The 18,304-nt window shown below is 41.0% G+C and overlaps 1 protein-coding gene across 1 annotated transcript; it reads right to left on the bottom strand.

The window, feature by feature from the left end:
• Positions 1–368: 368 nt before the first annotated feature.
• On the bottom strand, positions 369–12,766 carry LOC104400158 (glycylpeptide N-tetradecanoyltransferase 2-like). Its single transcript, XM_010014661.1, has 7 exons — positions 12,624–12,766; positions 10,666–10,801; positions 4,462–4,606; positions 1,625–1,743; positions 1,435–1,526; positions 1,212–1,328; positions 369–543 (listed from the first exon to the last, which is right to left on the bottom strand). The coding sequence occupies exons 1-7, from the start codon at positions 12,764–12,766 to the stop codon at positions 369–371; spliced, it is 927 nt and encodes a 308-aa protein (XP_010012963.1).
• Between the last annotated feature and the right edge of the window lie 5,538 nt (positions 12,767–18,304).

Here is an 18,304-nt window from a genome sequence, read left to right on the forward strand (position 1 = left end):
ATACAATGTTGTCATTGCTGGCATGGCTTCCACCAGAAGCTCAACAGAAACATCTATTAGTCTATTTAAGGTATGATAAACAAACCCAAAGTTAGATTATAGTCCAAGAACCTGTTTTATCCAAGATACTGGAAGGAAGGAAAAAAGGAAGGAAAAAAAAAAAAGAGACAAGGAAGGAAGGAAGGAGACAAAGAAGGAAGGAAGGAGACAAGGAAAACCCACCCTGTCAAACACTGAGGCCTTCAGGTTAGTCAAGGCCACAACATGTAATTTCTTTGAATTTTATGCTTTTAATGTATCTAGCCAATTACATAACATGTTCTTTAGAATGACTGCTACAGGAACTGATATTATGAACATCACCTAGGTTACCTGCAAGTGGCCACAGGTTTGGGGAGTACCACTCCAGCAGTGTAAACAGCCTGAAAAATTCCTTCCAGGTTTACTCTTCTGGTTATTTCCCGAATCAGGACAGGTGCTACCCGTTTAGATCTCAGTTTCTTATGGACACACAGAAAATTGATTTCTACCATTTTCTTCACACTAAAAGGACATTAAATAGTGGAAAAGTTAAAAAGAGTTGCACATTACATATTTTCATTTGCATAATTGTAGCTTTCCATGTTGTGACAGAAGAATTTGAGGTAAAAATAAATCAGCCTGTGAAAAAGTACATCTGCAACAAATGCTAATCCACGATATTGCAACTGCAATGGCAAATTGTGCAACATGCACACTGTGTCTAAGGTGTTTGCAACACTCCCTTTTCAGAGCTCTATTGAGACGTGCCTCACCTTCAGATGCAGTATGGCATCCAAGAACATATTATGTGGTATCATAATAGTTTATGATTGTCAGTGTATGAAGACCTGGCCAAGGAAGTCCATATGACGGACTATCCTTTAAATACTTTTCAGTAGGGTCGGGAAATCCTGTGTCATTATCTGTATCATCTATCGATAAGCAAATTCCTTAGATATGTATTACTGGTCTTTCCTGTAAGCAGTCCATGAGCTCATGAGCTTGGAAGGGGGGGTGGGGAAAAAGAACAGAAAAAAAAAGTCACTGCTATACACACAGGATTCTTCTGACTTTATGGTCAGTAAGCATCCTGCTCTCTTTTTAAAGTTCTCTGTGGCAATGGATACCAGTTTAAGATTTGTTTCACAGTGTTATTCTTTTACAAAAACAAAAGTAATGATGCATTTTACCTGTCATAAATACGAATATTTGCAGGGATGGCACTTATGAATCCTACCAGTTTTTTGTTTGAAGACACTCTAACCCCACAGTGCCACTGGGGTAACCAGCCCGGAGGACGTAGTGCCCTAGAATTGATGACAGAAATAATTACAAATTACTGCCTAAGAAGATGTAATAAAAACACCCTTCTTCGCACTTCAGCCAGACCAGAATGTGGAACTTGCTACTCACCACAGAAGAAATTCAGGTGAATAATCAAACCTAAACATATTATCATCATCTTCTACATAATTCTCATTTAACAGTGTGTATAACTCCTTCAGCTGAAAACACACACAAAAAAATCCAAAGATTTATCCACACACATCAGTCAGGATAAACTTGAATGACTTCAGATACATATGAAAATTGTTTTACTTACAACTTCAGCATTGCTAAGATCCAATGTGTCCCACATAAAACCTTGTGGCAAAGAATATGGCTCTAGGCGGACATTGTCCTTATCTGGTTCAATTGCACCATGTGAAGTTATAACTTCATCTTTTGAGGGAGAAGGGGGGGGGGGAAGAACAAAAAAGAATGGTTACATTGCTCGTTCTCCTAGTAGTTCTCAAAACTGCATTTAACTCACATCATTTATTTTCTCATAATTATTTCATAGGAACATGAAGCTTTTAAAAAATGCTGGAAAAAAAATTAGTACTATTAGCTTGTACTACTTCTTTCTCACAGATTGCATGAGATGGACTAATGACTATCTCATCAGAATATCTACAGACATGCACAGAACTACTCTACCTCAACTGATACCCAGTATTTCATAACACAGGACAGCAATTCATCAGCACATGCACAGCATTTAGCCAACCACGAGATCCATGGTCTCATCATGAGAAACACATTGTACTCGCAGCTAACAAGCTGTGGCTCAGATCCTGTTTACCACTGACTTGAACAGACCTGAGCTCAACAGGATTACTCAGGAGCAGTGGCATGGCAAAGCCAGGGCATTTAAGGGATGCTGGTGAAATGTGAAACTTGTTCCTAAAATCTTACATGAAAATGTGCTTTCTTCTTCTCCCCAGTTTTACATCTCCAGTCTCAATCTATAGCTACAAACAGAAACTACCCCTCTTCTATGGAGCTAACACACATACCAAATCAGAGTCATTTAGGTTGGCAAACACCTTTAAGGTCATCAAGTCAAACTGTTAACCTAGCACTGCCAAGTCCACCACTAAACCAGGTCCCTAAGCACCCAGATCTACACATCTTTTAAATATCTTCAGGGACGGTGACTCAACCACTTCCCTGGGCAGTCAGTTCCAATAATTGGCAACCCCTTCCATAAAGAAATTTCCTCTAATATCCAATCTAAACCCCTCCTGGTGCAGTTTGAGGCCATTTCCTCTTGTCCCATCACTTGTCACTTGGGAGAAGAGACTCCTTTCAGGTAGTTGTAGAAAGCAGTAAGTTCCCCCATGGAGCCTTCTCTTCTCCAGACTAAACACCCCTAGTTCCCTCAGCAGCTCCTTTTAAGACTTGTGCTCCAGACCCTTCACAAGCTTTGTTGACCTTCTGTGGACCCACTCCAGCACCTCAATGTCTTTACTGCAGTGAGGGGCCCGGAACTGAACAGTGAGGCACAGCCTCACCAGTGCCAAGCAAAAGCGGACAATAGGCACTTCCCTAGCCTGCTGGCTATGCTATTTCTGATGCAGGCCAGGATGCTCTTGGCCTCCTTTGCCACTTGGGCACAACCTGGCTCAGCCAACTGACTGTCAGCCAACACTCCCAGGTCGTTCTCCGCCAAGCAGCTTTCAAGCCACTCTTCCCCAAGCCTGTAGGATGCCATGGAGATGTTGTGACCCAAGTGTAGGACGCAGCACTGAGCCTTGTTGAACCCCATAAAACTGGCCTTGGCCCATCGATCCAGCCTGTCCAGATCCCTCTGCAGAGCCCTCCTTTACTGAAGTCTAGATGACATCCACAGCCCTTCCCTTATGCACTAAGCGAGTCACCTTGTCATAGAAGGCGATCAGGTTAGTCAAGCAGGACCTGCCTTTCATAAACTTATGCTGGCTGGGCCTGTTCATCTGATTGTCCTGTACGTGCTGTGGGATGGCACTCAAGCTGATCTGCTCCGTAACCTTCTGGGGCACCAAGGTCAGGCTGACAGGCCTGTAGTTCTCCATCCAGCCCTTCTTGTGGATGGATGTCACATTTGCTAACGTCCAGTCAACTGGGACCTCCCCAGTTAGCCAGGACTGCTGATAAATGACAGAAAGTGGCTTGGTGAGCACTTCTACCAGCTCCCTCAGTACCCTTGGGTGGATCCCATCCGGCCCCATAGACTTGTGTGTGAGTGGTGTAGCAGGTCACTGACAATCCCCCCTTGGGTTATGGGGGCTTTATTCTGCTTTCCGTCCCAGTCTTCCAGCTCAGGGTGCTGGGTACCCAGCAAACAACCGGTCTTATTATTAAAGACTGAGGCACAGGCAGCATTAAGTACCTCAGAGAGAGTCAGCAACTATCTTCTACAAAGACTAAGATTTCCCAACTGTGTTATCAGGGATAAAAGTATAAAAAGTAATCTGCCAAATTCCTTACAAAATTAAAGGCAAGGAGAGACCACCTCATCATTTCACTTGGTACCAAAGACACAAAACAGACTGAGAAAGCACATCTTCAAGGTAAAATACATTGTGGAGGAAGCCCATGAACACACAGCAGTAAAAGTGTTCATACATGACAGAAGTGCCATTATCCACTTAAGGCTGTATGAAAACAGTGTAACCTACAGCAGGAGAGGCATTATCTCTGTGACAGCAAATCCATCTACTGGAAAAAAAAGAAATAAGGGAAAAATAAATGAAATCAAAGTTTAGTCTTTGTTACTACTTAAAAGTTCTTATCTTCCCCTGAAGTGCAAGACTTCTGTGTTCTGTTGTTCAAGAGCTCAGAACTAAAATAAACAAAGGAATGCTATTTTAATAGCATTTCCCATTCTTAGAGAGAACATCAGAATGAGATTTATTAACACCATATTTTGTTGTGTATCATTGAGTGGGGTAGGGGGTGCAAGCGCTTTCCCAGAAAACATCAAGAATTCCACATAAACTCCAAAAAAAAAATTAAGGATCTCTACCACACACAGTCCAACTTCATAGCCATTTTAGAGAACACGCCCCACAGCTGGCATACATTCTTTTGGTGGTCTGTAAGACAGATCTTACGCCCAGGTCCAGTTAAACTTACTAAGTTTAGGTACAGGTTGCGTATCCCAAAACTGGTATTTACGTTTGGTAGCCTCATCAATATTCTTTGCTGGGCCTTGGCATGCAGAGAGCAGCTCCATTGCTCTCTGGATGTCTTGAAGCTTCTGCATTGGAATGGCTGGATTCTGCACACAAAGACAAATGGAAGAGGAAGCTTATTGAGTATGCTTACTTTGAACTGTTGTACAAACATGTTTATTTCTCTTACTGTTACATATTCTTTCATGTGCTCTTCTCATCATGGTTAGTTTCGGTATAGCCTTTGGAGGCAGGAACGTGGAAAGTAAGGTGGGCAACAGAGAAGCAACTTCCCAAAATACTTACCAGTTTTGAGTAGTGCTTGCATTTAACCATAGAACTCCAGTGGTTTTAACAGAAATACTGCAGTGTTAAGGCAGGATACCAAAATCACAAGAAAAAGCTTCTTATATTCTCTGTCCCACCCCACCCCCCAGTAAGACAATAAAACAGCAAAACACAAATCAGCTTAGATATCTAACAATCTAAAGATAACATTGATACACACAGAGATGTTTGAAGTTGGACTTTACACATACAGTATAAAACAGTATTTAAATTCACTACAGTTCAGTATTTCAGGTACATTGTATTGCTACGAATATCCACTTCTTAGTATTAGTATCTTTAACTTTGTATGTGCTTTCTATTAGCTCACAATTACTATAGTAGGTACCTTTCTGCACTGTATCTTATGTAGGAGTTAACCATCCTGCCACTTAATGCCAACTGTGCCAAGAACTCACAACTATAGGTAATTTTAACTGATAGAAGCAGACAGACTTAAAATAAAGTAACTTTCCACTTAAAAGTTGAAAACTCTTTACAGAAAAGTTAATTGAAAAGCATAAGCCTAAGGCTAAGCATTTCTAAACTGAGCTCTTGAACCCTCACTTTTGATCAGTCTGAGTAAATGTAACTGGAATGAGAATTTTACTTGCATAGGAAGGTACAGAGGAATAACGGTAATAGACTTCTAAATCTAAAGTGTTTTTCCTATCATCTCCCTTTTTTTAATCTACTTATTTGTTTTGTTATTTCCCAAGTGGTAAGTCCTGTTCTGAGGCATACAAACATCATGTTTGTGTTCAGGTTTTCCCAGACTGCAGTGCAATAAATACATTTGAAGGAAGAGTCTCAAATGCTTTGTAAAATTTTAAGCAATTCTGCATAGAGATACCAAGCCAGATCTTTTTTACTGTATATCACTGGATCACTATTTCTGTATTTCACTTTATTTCTAGGATTCATGTATTGAAAAATTATAAATTACATGTAATAATCATGGTAATCTGCATTTGGATGGGCATCTGCCTCTAGTATCCTCAGTCACAAAAGGAGTAAAACTCCCCGCCTGTAGCTCAAGCAGGCCATCATTTTCTATTTATAATTAAAAACTTGTGCTCTCTAACCACTATGCCATTTCTTTCATTAAGTATTGCAAAATTATACCTGATAGCATGCTTTAAACACCTGTCATCTGAGTAGTTGTGAATAATATATTTACATGCTTTAGAGCAACACTACTACTAGAACATAAAACCTCCCTACCTGCCGTGGTTCAAGCCCAGCCGGCAACTTGGAACCACGCAGCTGCTCGCTCACTCCCCCCCCCATCCTTCCTCCCCCAGCGCCCGGCGGGAGGAGAATCGGAGGAATGTAACTCCCACGGGTTGAGATAACAGCTCTCCAGTAACTAAGGTATAATACAAACCACTACTGCTACCAATAATAATGGTAAGAGGAATAACAAGGGAAAAGGACACAACCGCTCACCACCCGCCGACCGATACCCAGCCCGACCCGAGCAGCGATCTGGGCCTTCCGGGTAACTCCCCCCAGTTTCTATACTGGGCATGACGTGCTGTGGTATGGAATACCCCTTTGGCCAGTTTGGGTCAGGTGTCCTGTCTCTGCTTCCTCCTGGCTTCCCCTCCTCCCTGGCAGAGCATGAGACTGAGAAAGTCCTTGGTCAGAGTAAACATGACTGAGCAACAACTAAAAACATCGGTGTTACCAGCGTTGTTCCAAGGCTGAAAGTCAAAAACACAGCCCTGCACCAGCTACTGAGAAGGAAGGGAAAAAAAAAAAAAATGACTGCTGTAGCTGAACCCAGGGCACTACCCTACTTCTAGATCCAGACTACAGTGATGTAAGTTAATATTCTCAACTAAAAAAAAAAAAAAAAAAAAAAAAATCAAACTGTTTGTTTCACAGTGGCCTTATAATAAATTCTAATGCCACTAGATAAATTCTAAAATCTTATCAGTACATTATGAAGTCATACCTAAACACTGACATACTGTAATTTATCTGTAATTTATTTTGTATGTTTGAGTCTCTAATTTCTTTTCTAGATCAAGAAAACAGAAAAATCTAAAACCAAAAAAAGATCCTCAGTTCTAAAAAGATCTTACTAGGATATGGAAAAAGTTCATGTTCTGGTTCTAAACGCAACATGGCTCGGGACATGAGAAGCAATCTCCTTTCTTTTCAAATATTCAGAGATCGGCCTAGCTAAGAGGTTTACTTCCAACCCATTTTGTTTCCCTTTAATAGAAAGCAAGAGAACCCTACACATAACTTCACATAAATTAGAAAGAAGAGTGATTTTGTTTAATTGTAGTTTAGGGGAAGTATCTCCTCACAGCACAAGACGGCACTGTTGTGCAACAGAGCTGATACACAGTCCTTTTTTTGCCTTGGTTTTGGTGACAAGATCTGACCTCAGACCTCTGATGCCCCTGATCCTTGTAGCACAATCTGTAAGGCTCCCATTAATGAAAGCAGTAGAGAAGGTTAGGGACCACTCAGCAAACTAATCATGCACAGGTCCCTAAGAACAGATCAGATGCATCTGAGGGTGCTGAGGGAGCTGGCTAATGTTACTACAACTAGGATCTATCTAAGCAGGTTTAAAAGGCTATAGCAACTGGTTGAGGTTTCTTATGACTAGAAAAAGGTAAATGTCACACCCATCTTAAAAAAGTCCATGGGGAGGATGTTGAGAACTCGGGAGTCAGTACTGTTTAACGGTCTGGACGTGACAATGAGTGCTTTCTCTGCAAGTCTATAGACAGCTAGTTGGCAAGAATGGTTGATACACCGGACTGCAGAGCTGCTATTCAAAGCTACTTTGACAGGCTGGAAACAGAAACTTCATATAGTTTGACAAGGGCAAATGCAAAGACCTGCATCTGGGACAGAAAAAGCCCATGCAATGGCAGTGGTCAGTATGGGCTGGCTATGAAGCAGCTTTGCAGAAAAGAACTTGGAGGTGCAGGTGGACAAAGAGCTGAACAGGAGTGAGCAGTTTGCTGGCCAGCAAAGAGCAGCTGCCTACTGGATTGTACCAGTAAGACTGGCCAGCAATTCTTTCCCTTTATCTGGCACCCCTAAGATCATATCTCATAGTTTTGGGTTCCCTATTACAAGGAAAACATTGACATTGTGGAGGGAGTCCAATGGAGGGCTACCAAAATGACTGGGGTGGGTGTGGGGCTGAGGTGCCATGTGAATCACATGACATACAAGGAGAAGACAAGAGACCTTGGTTTGTTCAGCCTTAAGAAGAGATGCTTTCAGGAGTAGGAGAAATCTTACTGCTGCCTCATGGGAGGAGGCAAAGAAAACTGACTCAGGTCTTTTCAGAGGAGCACAATGATAGGACAAGAAACAATGGACACAAGTTGCAAAACAGCAAAATCCATTTAGATAGAGGGAATTACTATTTCTTTAACCAAAATTGTAGTCCAACACTGGAATAGGCTGCCCACAGAGGTTGTGGAGTCTCCATCCTTGGAGTCCAAACAACCCGATCTAGGCCCAAGCAACCTGGTCTGTTTGGATTTGCTTTAAGCAGGAGGTTGATCAAAAGACCTCCAGAGGTCCCCAATCTAAGTTATTCTGTGACTACAACAATGAATGATAATATTCTAGATCTGATCAGCTTCATTTGCATTAATATGGACAGTCTACATCACTGGGACTTGTAATGGAGAGAGATCAAAGTCTTACGAGATGGGCAGTGAAGTGTCCTCAAGCATACAACTCTAACAAGTATTTACTGCTGTGGTTACACACATGCCAGTGTTCAGAAAGTCCAATATCACAAGTAACAGAGGGAGAAGCCAAGGAGACTCACTTCTGTCTTTCTCATCTCCAGAGCAGTACGCCTGTTTACAAACTCACCTGACCTCAAAATCTGTTTTCAAAATCACTTTCAGTGGGTTCAGAAGCCCTGCTGAGTACTACTTGATGATCCTGCACATACTCTCTTAAGACTTAAGGTATACAATGTTACTTTCCTCTGAAATATTTTGTAAGCCTCTTTTCAACCAAGAGCAAGCAAATGGTAAAAGCCTTTTTTCTATAAAACATTTCAAATACCACAAAGAAACCAAGATCTAAATATTACTTGAGTAGCAGAGAAAATAAATATACTTCTCCAGACTGACCCAGATGAGCAGTCTAAGATGCTTTAAAAAAAACCTAACCTAGAGAAGTTGTTCATGTACTTATCTGTGTGTACACCTGGAACACAGCAGAGAATGTGAAAAAACCAAAACAAACCACAGCCAACAGTGATGCATTTGCAACTAGAGAAAAGTGGAAGCCATTTAAGAATAATAAAATGGTTTAGCTGCCTAGAGCTTGAAAGAAAGACTTGAATAAAGGCTTTTGGTTTATGCCAATAAAAGAGAAAATCTTGCAACGCTGCTAACAAACTGGCTAAACTTCTTGTGACAGTAAAATAATCACGAAGGGTGCCACTCTAAATACACAACTTATAACAATGACATGCTTCCATGTTTGCAAAACACATCACACCAGAGAAATGTTGTGCAAGACTGCAAGGTGCTGAGGATTAAAATCTTGGACATGAAAACAAGAAAATAAAACAACCCTGGAGCAGCTTCGTTTGCTTCCTTTGAATGCAATTAGAGGCAACACATGGAACAATGGGTTTGGTCAGCAGGGAACCAAGGAACTCCTAGAATATTGCAGCAATGAACTTGAAGTTAACATTAAAATCAACCTCACTCCAACTCTAAGAGTTTGAGGTTACTTGGTTATTGCTTGCAAACAGTCTTCCTGTATTAGAATTCATGCCACATGATTTATTTGTGCCACGCGCTTTATAGAAACACAGTATAAAAACGTGTGGTGAGATCAGAAAGTACTTAAGATCTCCCCACATATTTTCAAGCGTCCGTTGTGCTGTGCCCGTTCAAAGCAATGGGGGTGGCACAGAGAAGACCTGAAGGGACAACACAAAGTCTACTAGTTAACGAGCCAGAGTACAACTTTTTCCCCCTAAAATTACATGGTAGCCCCAATGTACTTGACAAATCTTACAGGATGAATACTATTAGTGGTACAACAATGTAATTTTCCTCACATTTAGCTGATAAAGCAAATATAATAATTACTTCAACATGCTCAATGGTCCATAAATTTTCTTATCATCATGTTACAAACTTCAGTTCTCAGGCTCAGATTTCTCTTGAGATAAAAGCTGCATGTTAAAAAGCCAGCATGTCATATTACTCACTATTCGTTCACAACATGGTAGTCAAAAGCATGTAGACAATGCTATTTTATCAAAAAGTTCACAATGATTGTGTATCTCCATGTTAGAGATTACCTCATTTCATGCAAGATGACATGCTGCTGCTTTGTCCAAATGAGACTCTGGTTAGCACAGCAGGTTACACCTTCCCTCCTACTGCTGATGCCCGCCGTGAGATAGCATGATGCTGTGCAAGTTAGTCAAATTGTGCTACGCCAAGTGAGATGGTGGCTAAACTAAAGACAATTCAGTAAACAAAATCTATTTAAAAGCATTACCACTGCAGATTAAGATTCCCTGCAACAAAGTTGTCACTAGCCTGAGTTCTAGCTGCTGTAAAAGAAAGACAAAACACCTCCTCCTCTGCTTTTCTCACAGTGCGCTACTATGGTGGTAACGATGACTCTCCAGCTAACTTCATACAGTTTGCAAACACCAGGTCTTACCTTGCTTCTGTCTATTCAGGACAGTAACTATCTGCTTAATTCTCATGTGTTAAGGCAGAACTACCAACTAGCTTTTACAAAAAAAGCAATGCACAAATTAAAATTAAATTAGAAAGCAGCACAAATTAAAACAGAACCAGGCTCTCACTTTCGAAGGCTGTTGAATTTTAATCTCCTGGGAGTCAGACGCAGAATCTGATTTGGTGCCTCCAGAATTTGGTTTCTCTTTTTTTCTCTTCTGCTTCTTTTTCTTCTTCTTCGCTCCCAAATCCCCTCCAGGACTTCTGCCAGAGATCCAGAGAATGAGCAATGAGAAGAATCAATACCACTGAGCTTAAAATCCAAAAAAAGCTAAATATGGAAAAAACAGCATTTTAATATGAAAAATCTAACAGCAGTCTGAATGTGGAAAAAAAGCAGGAGAAAGGAAGAAAAGGGGGAACTGACAGCACTGCCAAAAACCTTGCTGCAAGTACTTTCTAATTTGTTTTATATTCAGACCCCAGCACATGCAGGCATTTTGACATACTAGTGTCAAATTGTGACACTACGTAACAGCCAGTGCTCTTCTCCGAACTATTACCCAGTAGAAACATGAAACAACCAGATACAACAGAGTTTGGAGCAACTCAGGAAAGTGCAACTCGGGAAAGAACTGAGTAAAACAGCTTCCTTAGAAAACCAGTAACTATTAGTGGCCTGATATTTTTCCCCCTTCATGCTCATCAGGCACATCTGAATTTGAGAACAATCCAAACAAAACCATCCTGTTTTCAGGGAATATTGTTTGGAACTCATGTAGTGATGAAAGTCTTGCTGGCATTTCAGTAAGAAACAACATAAACCTAACCAAGTATTTGAGCTTTAAAACAGTAAGTACTATAGGGTCAACTTTAACTTAAAAAAAAAACCAAACACCCCAAACTAAAACCAAAAACCAACCAAAACCCAACAAAACAGCAAAACCAACCAAAACGAAACACCAAAGTATACATTGCAGTTGCATCTTCTGACATATTTTCACTATTGATAATATAACTCCTTTTTTCTTTAAGAGGATTCTAATCTGACAAATAATCAAGATATACAATCAAGATTAGAATTAGAATTTGCAAAGTGTGGGAGGTGTTGGCAACTCTAAGACGGAAGGCAAATAAGGAGGCAATGAGTCAGTTAACACTGAATCCTCTTCAAGAGGTTAATCTCCCAGCAAAACCATGCATACATAATGGAGCTCAAGTCAGATATCGGGGCTTGGAAGTCTCTTACTGGGAAAAAAAAAAGGCAATTGTTTATTTTAATTCTGGTGTGTGTGTGGAATCAGATACGAAACTGGCAAACCAAAAGAAAGAGAAATCAGAACATAACTAACTAGTTACTAAGATTAACATGTTTGTAAGGGTCATGTCATTCATTCACTGTAACATGCTCACTTTCAAGATTTGCCCCTCTTAACATCTATACCTTGTCAGAGACAAAATGGTCAAGAAAACACTCAATGTCCAACTGGGAGGCCAAAAACCTGCAATTAATCAAACATGCAACTAAACAAAACCTCATTTTTGCGAGATGATTAGTGTTCTCTAGAACAGTCTGCAGTGAAAGATCAACTCTTTAACATTCACGGTGACACTGGGTGGAGTTACGCTCCCAGAAAGAAGGGAGAGGGTTGTAAGTGCAGAACCCTTTGGGACGGCACCAAGGAGTTACTCGATGGACAACAGTGTAGCAGATCAAACACACAGAGGAAAGAAAGAAAGTCTGCAGAAACTAAAGATTAAGTTGTGTGAGGCAGGGAGAAAATTTTCTGTTGCAGGATGAAGACACTGCCTGATCACCTAGCCGACTCCGTTAACAATTTCTATACTCTCAGTTTAAAATAATCAAATTTAAATCTATTTGAAGGCCAATATACGAAGCTGTTACTTTGTACAGAATTTAAACACAGAATAGACAGACCCAAAGGCCTGACAAGAGGTTATAAATAGAAGAGAGTAAAAAACCAAACATGTAAAAGACCTAGGGCTTTACCACCAGTAGCAAAACTAAGATAAAACTAGTGGGGAAAGTGATTTTACCTTTGCTAGGACTCACTAAATGAGGTACTCTTCTACTTTCTTGAACTGCTCACGAACTTTCACCTTTTCCTCTAACATCTCACATACAGCAAACGCCACTGTGTCCTTGAGCTGACTCCCAAGAGCTTTTGAGTTGCACGTAAGTCTAGAAGGAGTTTCAGCAAACACCATTCTTGAACGAACACTCTCAGCAGGTGCCGAGCCCCAAGCTGCACTGGTGAAGCTCACTTGTCTTCTTGCCTTGCAGCAGGAGCCAGCCCCACTTACACTGCAGGGGAATTCTGTTCACTGGGATTACCTGAGGGTCAATGTTCTATTTAGTTTGGTGAAATAACGAACAAGAGTACTCAAAAATGTTTGGAGAAGCATCAGTTTTGCCAAGCTTTACTAATGTTATCCTCAGTTAAGCTGTAATTTTACTACAATAATCTTAGTTTGTCTTGGACCAGCTCTTTTTCATATAGAAATGCATATTTTTTAGCTATGAAAGAGGGAAGACAGAATTAAATTGCTATAAAATATACATAGTTTTTAAAACTAGTGATTTCTTTTAAAATCTTCTTGAATTCCCGTCCTCAGCTTATGACCTTCAGGTTTAGATTTTTCACGTGGCCTCTTGCAAAATAAATACCAGTATCATTGTCTGACACATTATCCAGGTACTGTTCAGAGCAGTCATTTATGCACAGTCTCCTGCTCTGGTCAGTATTTTTTACTGTTGCAGTCCACAAAATGTAAAAAGAGGATTTAAAGAGAGATCCACCTGTCCTTCAACTATTTAGGCACGCCTGCAACCCAGAGATTTGGCAGCAGGCCACACACAGAAACTTCCACTGAGTAAACAGGTTTGTCCAACACAAGTTACAACCAGAGATACCAAGCAAACTAGGGCAAAAGCAAAACCAAAACATTGCATGATTTTTTGTCCTTCTCTCACACTGCCTTGAAAAAACACAAAACTGGGAGTGGGAATAGCTGGGAAGGGAGGAACTTTGTTGCTCAATTTGTAGTAATTACACTGGACATGACAGCACAAAGGATATGCAAAGGTAACAAGATTAAAAGCAAAGGCTCCTATTAAAAGCTTTTCTCTTAATTAAACACACTTGTTTGCCGACTAAGATCTGAGTTCTCCTTTGTCTGGTCAAATACACCTGTATGATGACACCATAAAATCTATCTCACTCTTAGAACTTTGTGGGGGGGAGAAGGGGAAAGTTTCCCACTCCTGTCAAAGCTGACCCTTAAGTGTGAAATCTCTTTTGCTGACCTACCCTTAAGTTGTGTTAAGGTGACACAACTCAGAGCACGGGTTCCACGTGGGAAGCAGGAAAAGGATATGTAACTCAGGGTGATGCCACATCTAGCTGTCAGGACAGGAAACATAACCTTTTCATGCATCGAATCAACACATCTGCCGCAGCCCACCGCACAGACCATAGTTGGTTGTATTAAGAAAAATATTTGACATTAGACTTGGGCAAGATTTTAACTATGGCAGTCTAGCAGAGACATGCTTTCATACCAGGAGCACTTTACTGACAGGAGGGCAAGCCTACGCACTGAGGCTGAGGTTTACCTAAGTGTGGACTAAGGTATTTTTAACTGCATCCACAATGACAGTTTTGTCAGGCTGATGAATAAGAAAAAAGTGAGGCCAGCACAAAGGTGACATGTAAATAAAAATGCAGCTGAGGCAAAACAGGAGCCAAAAGACCTCGTTCTGCCCCAGAAAGACTTACCCTTGCCACAGAAACAGGCTGTGTATATGACTCTGAGACAGTCACTTAGGCCCACAGTTTCACGATTTTGTCTGCAAGTTAACAAATGCAAGCCCATGATCCCACCCACATACCTTTCCACTTATGTACACACATCTGGTGTTTTGCATAAATGTGAAAAAAAGACTTTTGCTTCTCCCTGCATGTGTTGGGTTTGGGGGGTTTTGTGCATGTGGTTTTTTATTAACTGAAAAATGGGGATACTTACCTGCATTTGCAGAGAGGTGTGGCAAAGGCAGAGAAACTTACTTTGTGGAGCTATAACCAAAACCATGAAAAGCTAAAACAGAAGAATCAGGAGGAGTGTGACAGTTACCCTGCCCAGGTGGTCCAGCTCTTTTGGCTCTCTTTGTTTTGATTCAAGGTTATCTTTCCCACTGAATATTTGTCAGTGTTATTTTAATTGCCTTTTTGGGTGCTAAATTCTTCTTTAACAGCAACAGCTTTTTGTAATACCAACATCTGTTTTATTACATGGAATGGGAATTTTAAGTTAGCAATTTCCCAAATTTAAAACCAAACGCATACTTCAGATGTTTATTTTTAAGCTGCAAAGGCCTAGGACTGTGTGTGGTTTTTACCTTCACAGTGTTTTGCTTCTCTCCGTAAGTGAGGTTGCAAAACTGCATTTCTGGAGATCTATAAATATTTTTGATCACAGAAATCAGGTCTCATGTATATGAGCAAAAAATTTCCAAGTAGTATTACTTCTACTAGGGCTGTCCTTGGTTCTTAAAGAAAATGGAGGCTTAGATGTAAAGGGTTTTCCCATTGCTCTACTAGACTACCACCACTTCAAGAAAGTAGGTCCTGACCAGAAGGGCTTATGTCCTTCAAATTCCACTTACTAACAAATTACCATTACTAACAAACTCTCTGGAAAAAGATTTCATTTGCATACATTTCTGTACTTGGAGATGCAAGTTTTTTGAGCATGAAAACCTAGTAGCAATACCTTAAAACCTAATCCAACAGATAACTCCTCAAAGCTCTGCATGTTTCCTCTGCCTCCCTCTTCAAGTCTGTACTCCAAGCTGCTAAAACTGAGCACTGTCTCCAATACCTTAAAATATATATATTTTTTTTTTTTACCTAAAAGCAGTACTGGTTATAAAGTTGCCATTTAACAATAATCAAATGGCTGTACTACTGAGACATTCAAAGTAAATAATTTGTGAGGTTTTGGGGGAGTTGTTTAAAGGTCATACTTTTTTCCTCATCTGTTTACTAAATGTTCTGTGCCCAAAGCCTTTCTAAAGGAGCTATTTAGAATGAACTGAGAGATCGTACAAAGCTAGGCTCAGCAGGGTAGATTCAGGTACAATAAATATATTTTTCTACATACAAACTAACAAAGCTATTTTGTAAACAACACTTTATTATGAAACAGAACAAGTACAGCATAATGCATCTAGCAGGAGCAAGCTGCAGACACAGAATAGGAGAACAGCAATGACTCACACAACATACATAATCCTGCATCTAAAAAACAGGAGCAGAATCAGAGGACAAAGACATTTGCACAGTTGAGAGCTATAAAATGGTATTTTCTGCTGCAGTCATTCAGTGCTCAAGTACATTAAAAAAAAAAAGCAATTTTTTTTTAACAGTAAAACATATATATATATAAAATCATGTGTTTTTTCAGTCAGTATTATAAGGACTTACTTTCAAATGTCAAGAAACAGCTTGAAAGGAATTTCATTTACAAAGCAATCCTACTAGAGACTGACAGGCAACACATACTCTACCTCCTTCTAAAAAAGCGAGGGTTAAAATAGCATGAGATTAAATACTGATCAGCAGCAATGGAGACCATTCAGAATTTAGCAAGCCGGTTGACACACTCATCATCTCAAGTAGTGAGACTGCTCATAGATTGCTTAGGTACATATAAACTAATCTAAAAGCTCAAAGCAAACTTTAAAGTTACCTCAAAAATTAATATACTATAATAGGAAGAAAACAGGGAATAATTAGGCTCCTATTACCATGGGTTAATCTCCCAGATCAAAAGTAGATCTTTGTGTTTGCCGCAGTGCTCTTCTTTTTGTTTGATGGAATTTATTTGAAAACTTCAGCCTGCAGACAAGTAGTAGCAAACAATATTCTCAAAGATTACAGGAAAATAAAGTAATTCAAAACTCAATATTAGACTTCATCAGAAGCCTACAATTCTGTACAGAAAACACAATATCAGAATGCATCAGAAACATGACAGAAAACCGATACTAACACTTAGAGGCTTTTTCTACTGGAATGATCTACCATTAATTTAATTAAACTTCGTATAACTTGCAAGCATTCACTTTCTTATTCAAAGATGAATAAAGCAGCTTCTTCAAAATACTCGTGGGATATCCACTGAAACACACTGGGGATATTCAAGAAGATCAAGTTTTGGGGAGAGCAGCATACAGCCCACAGTCACAGCAGCTGTCCCTCAGAGCTCAGCAAGACCCAGGCTGGAGTAGAACAGCAGGCTGTGATTCAGAACACACCAAAGTGCAATTCTTTGTTCTCCAGCTGCTTCTTACACACTGCTCTCCCCGACTCGCTGCCACAGCAGCCCAAGCACGTAGCTGCAAGCCTAGCTACACTGCAGAGGGCAGCTACGGCTCAGTCACACACACAAACAGAAGAGGAAACTGTAGTAGTAATAAGGTACCAATGAATTCTAGGCAGGCATCAGCCAGCTATCAAACAATCTCTCCTGGCACATCAGGTTGGCTCTTACCAAGAGCAGTAATCATTCTCTGCTGGTAGTGGTGTTATTTTTGCATATTTGGGAATCATCAACTGTGGCATATTTACACAAACAAACGTAACAAAGGCTCCAAGATAATTAAACACTACTTTGTCCCTTTTCAATATGCCAGATTTATATTACTATAATTGACACAACTGTCTCAGCATGCATGCCATGAATTCACTGAGAGAGCAGCAAAAAGTTTTCCCCTTTCCTGCCTTTCAGACAAGTCAGTCCTCCTAAGCGGTTTCCTAGATTTCTCTTGCCACATTTAAGATGCAGAGCTGCTTGTTGTCAAGCAAATCCCAGGGGCAGGAGGTGACAAACAGCATACATCCTCAAACATCAATCACCTACAGAAATGCTCTCAACCTGATCAATCAGAAATTCACGAGGAAGGTATCTGTGTGGCATTGTATAGATTAACCTAGCTCTATTTTAGGTTACTCCAGCCGCTCCTGGCTGCAACAACAAAGCACCTTCTCTGCAATCACATCTGCTAACCCCGCAAAAAAGTACATTTTATTGAAGCCGATTTTTAAAACACGTTCCTCCCCTACGTGCCGAGCAAGCCAGACCCGTGGCACCTTGCGCCTGGACAGAACCATGCTGTGCGCAGCCCAATAGCACCCGGCTGCAGGGAGCCGCATTTCTGCCGGCCGCCTCTCCTGTCAGCTCCCCAAGCAACTCGGAGACAGCACCTGATCCGCAGCGTGGGAAGATTTAAGACACCAGATTAGCGGAGAAGGAACTACAAGCAGAACAACAGTGCTCGCTCCGGCTACTGCCCTGGTAAAACACGCGCTCTGCTCTCCACAGCATGTGGATTTAGAGGTAGTATTTCCTTTTTGGACAATAGGTGACGTTGAGGAGGAGCGTCTGCAGGACCGACTGACACAGACGATGCCTGGACAGGTCCCCAGGGCGGGACGGGAGCGTGCGGGTGGGTGTCAGGGGGCACAGAGGGGTATGAGGCCTGACCCGAGGGGGCCGCTCAGCTGGAACCGACCGAAACAAGGAAGGGAGCACGGGGGCATTTCCCCAGAGCGCCGTGACCCATCCCGGGGATCCCTCCAACGGCCAGAATTCCCGAGAAACGCCCCCAAATCCCGAAACAGCGCAGACAACAGAACAGGATTTATCCTCCCTTTTAAGGCCCGCTTTTAAGGCCGGTGTCCA

This window comes from Nestor notabilis, unplaced genomic scaffold (genome assembly GCF_000696875.1).
Source record: "Nestor notabilis isolate BGI_N333 unplaced genomic scaffold, ASM69687v1 scaffold7015, whole genome shotgun sequence".
NCBI lineage: Eukaryota > Metazoa > Chordata > Aves > Psittaciformes > Psittacidae > Nestor > Nestor notabilis.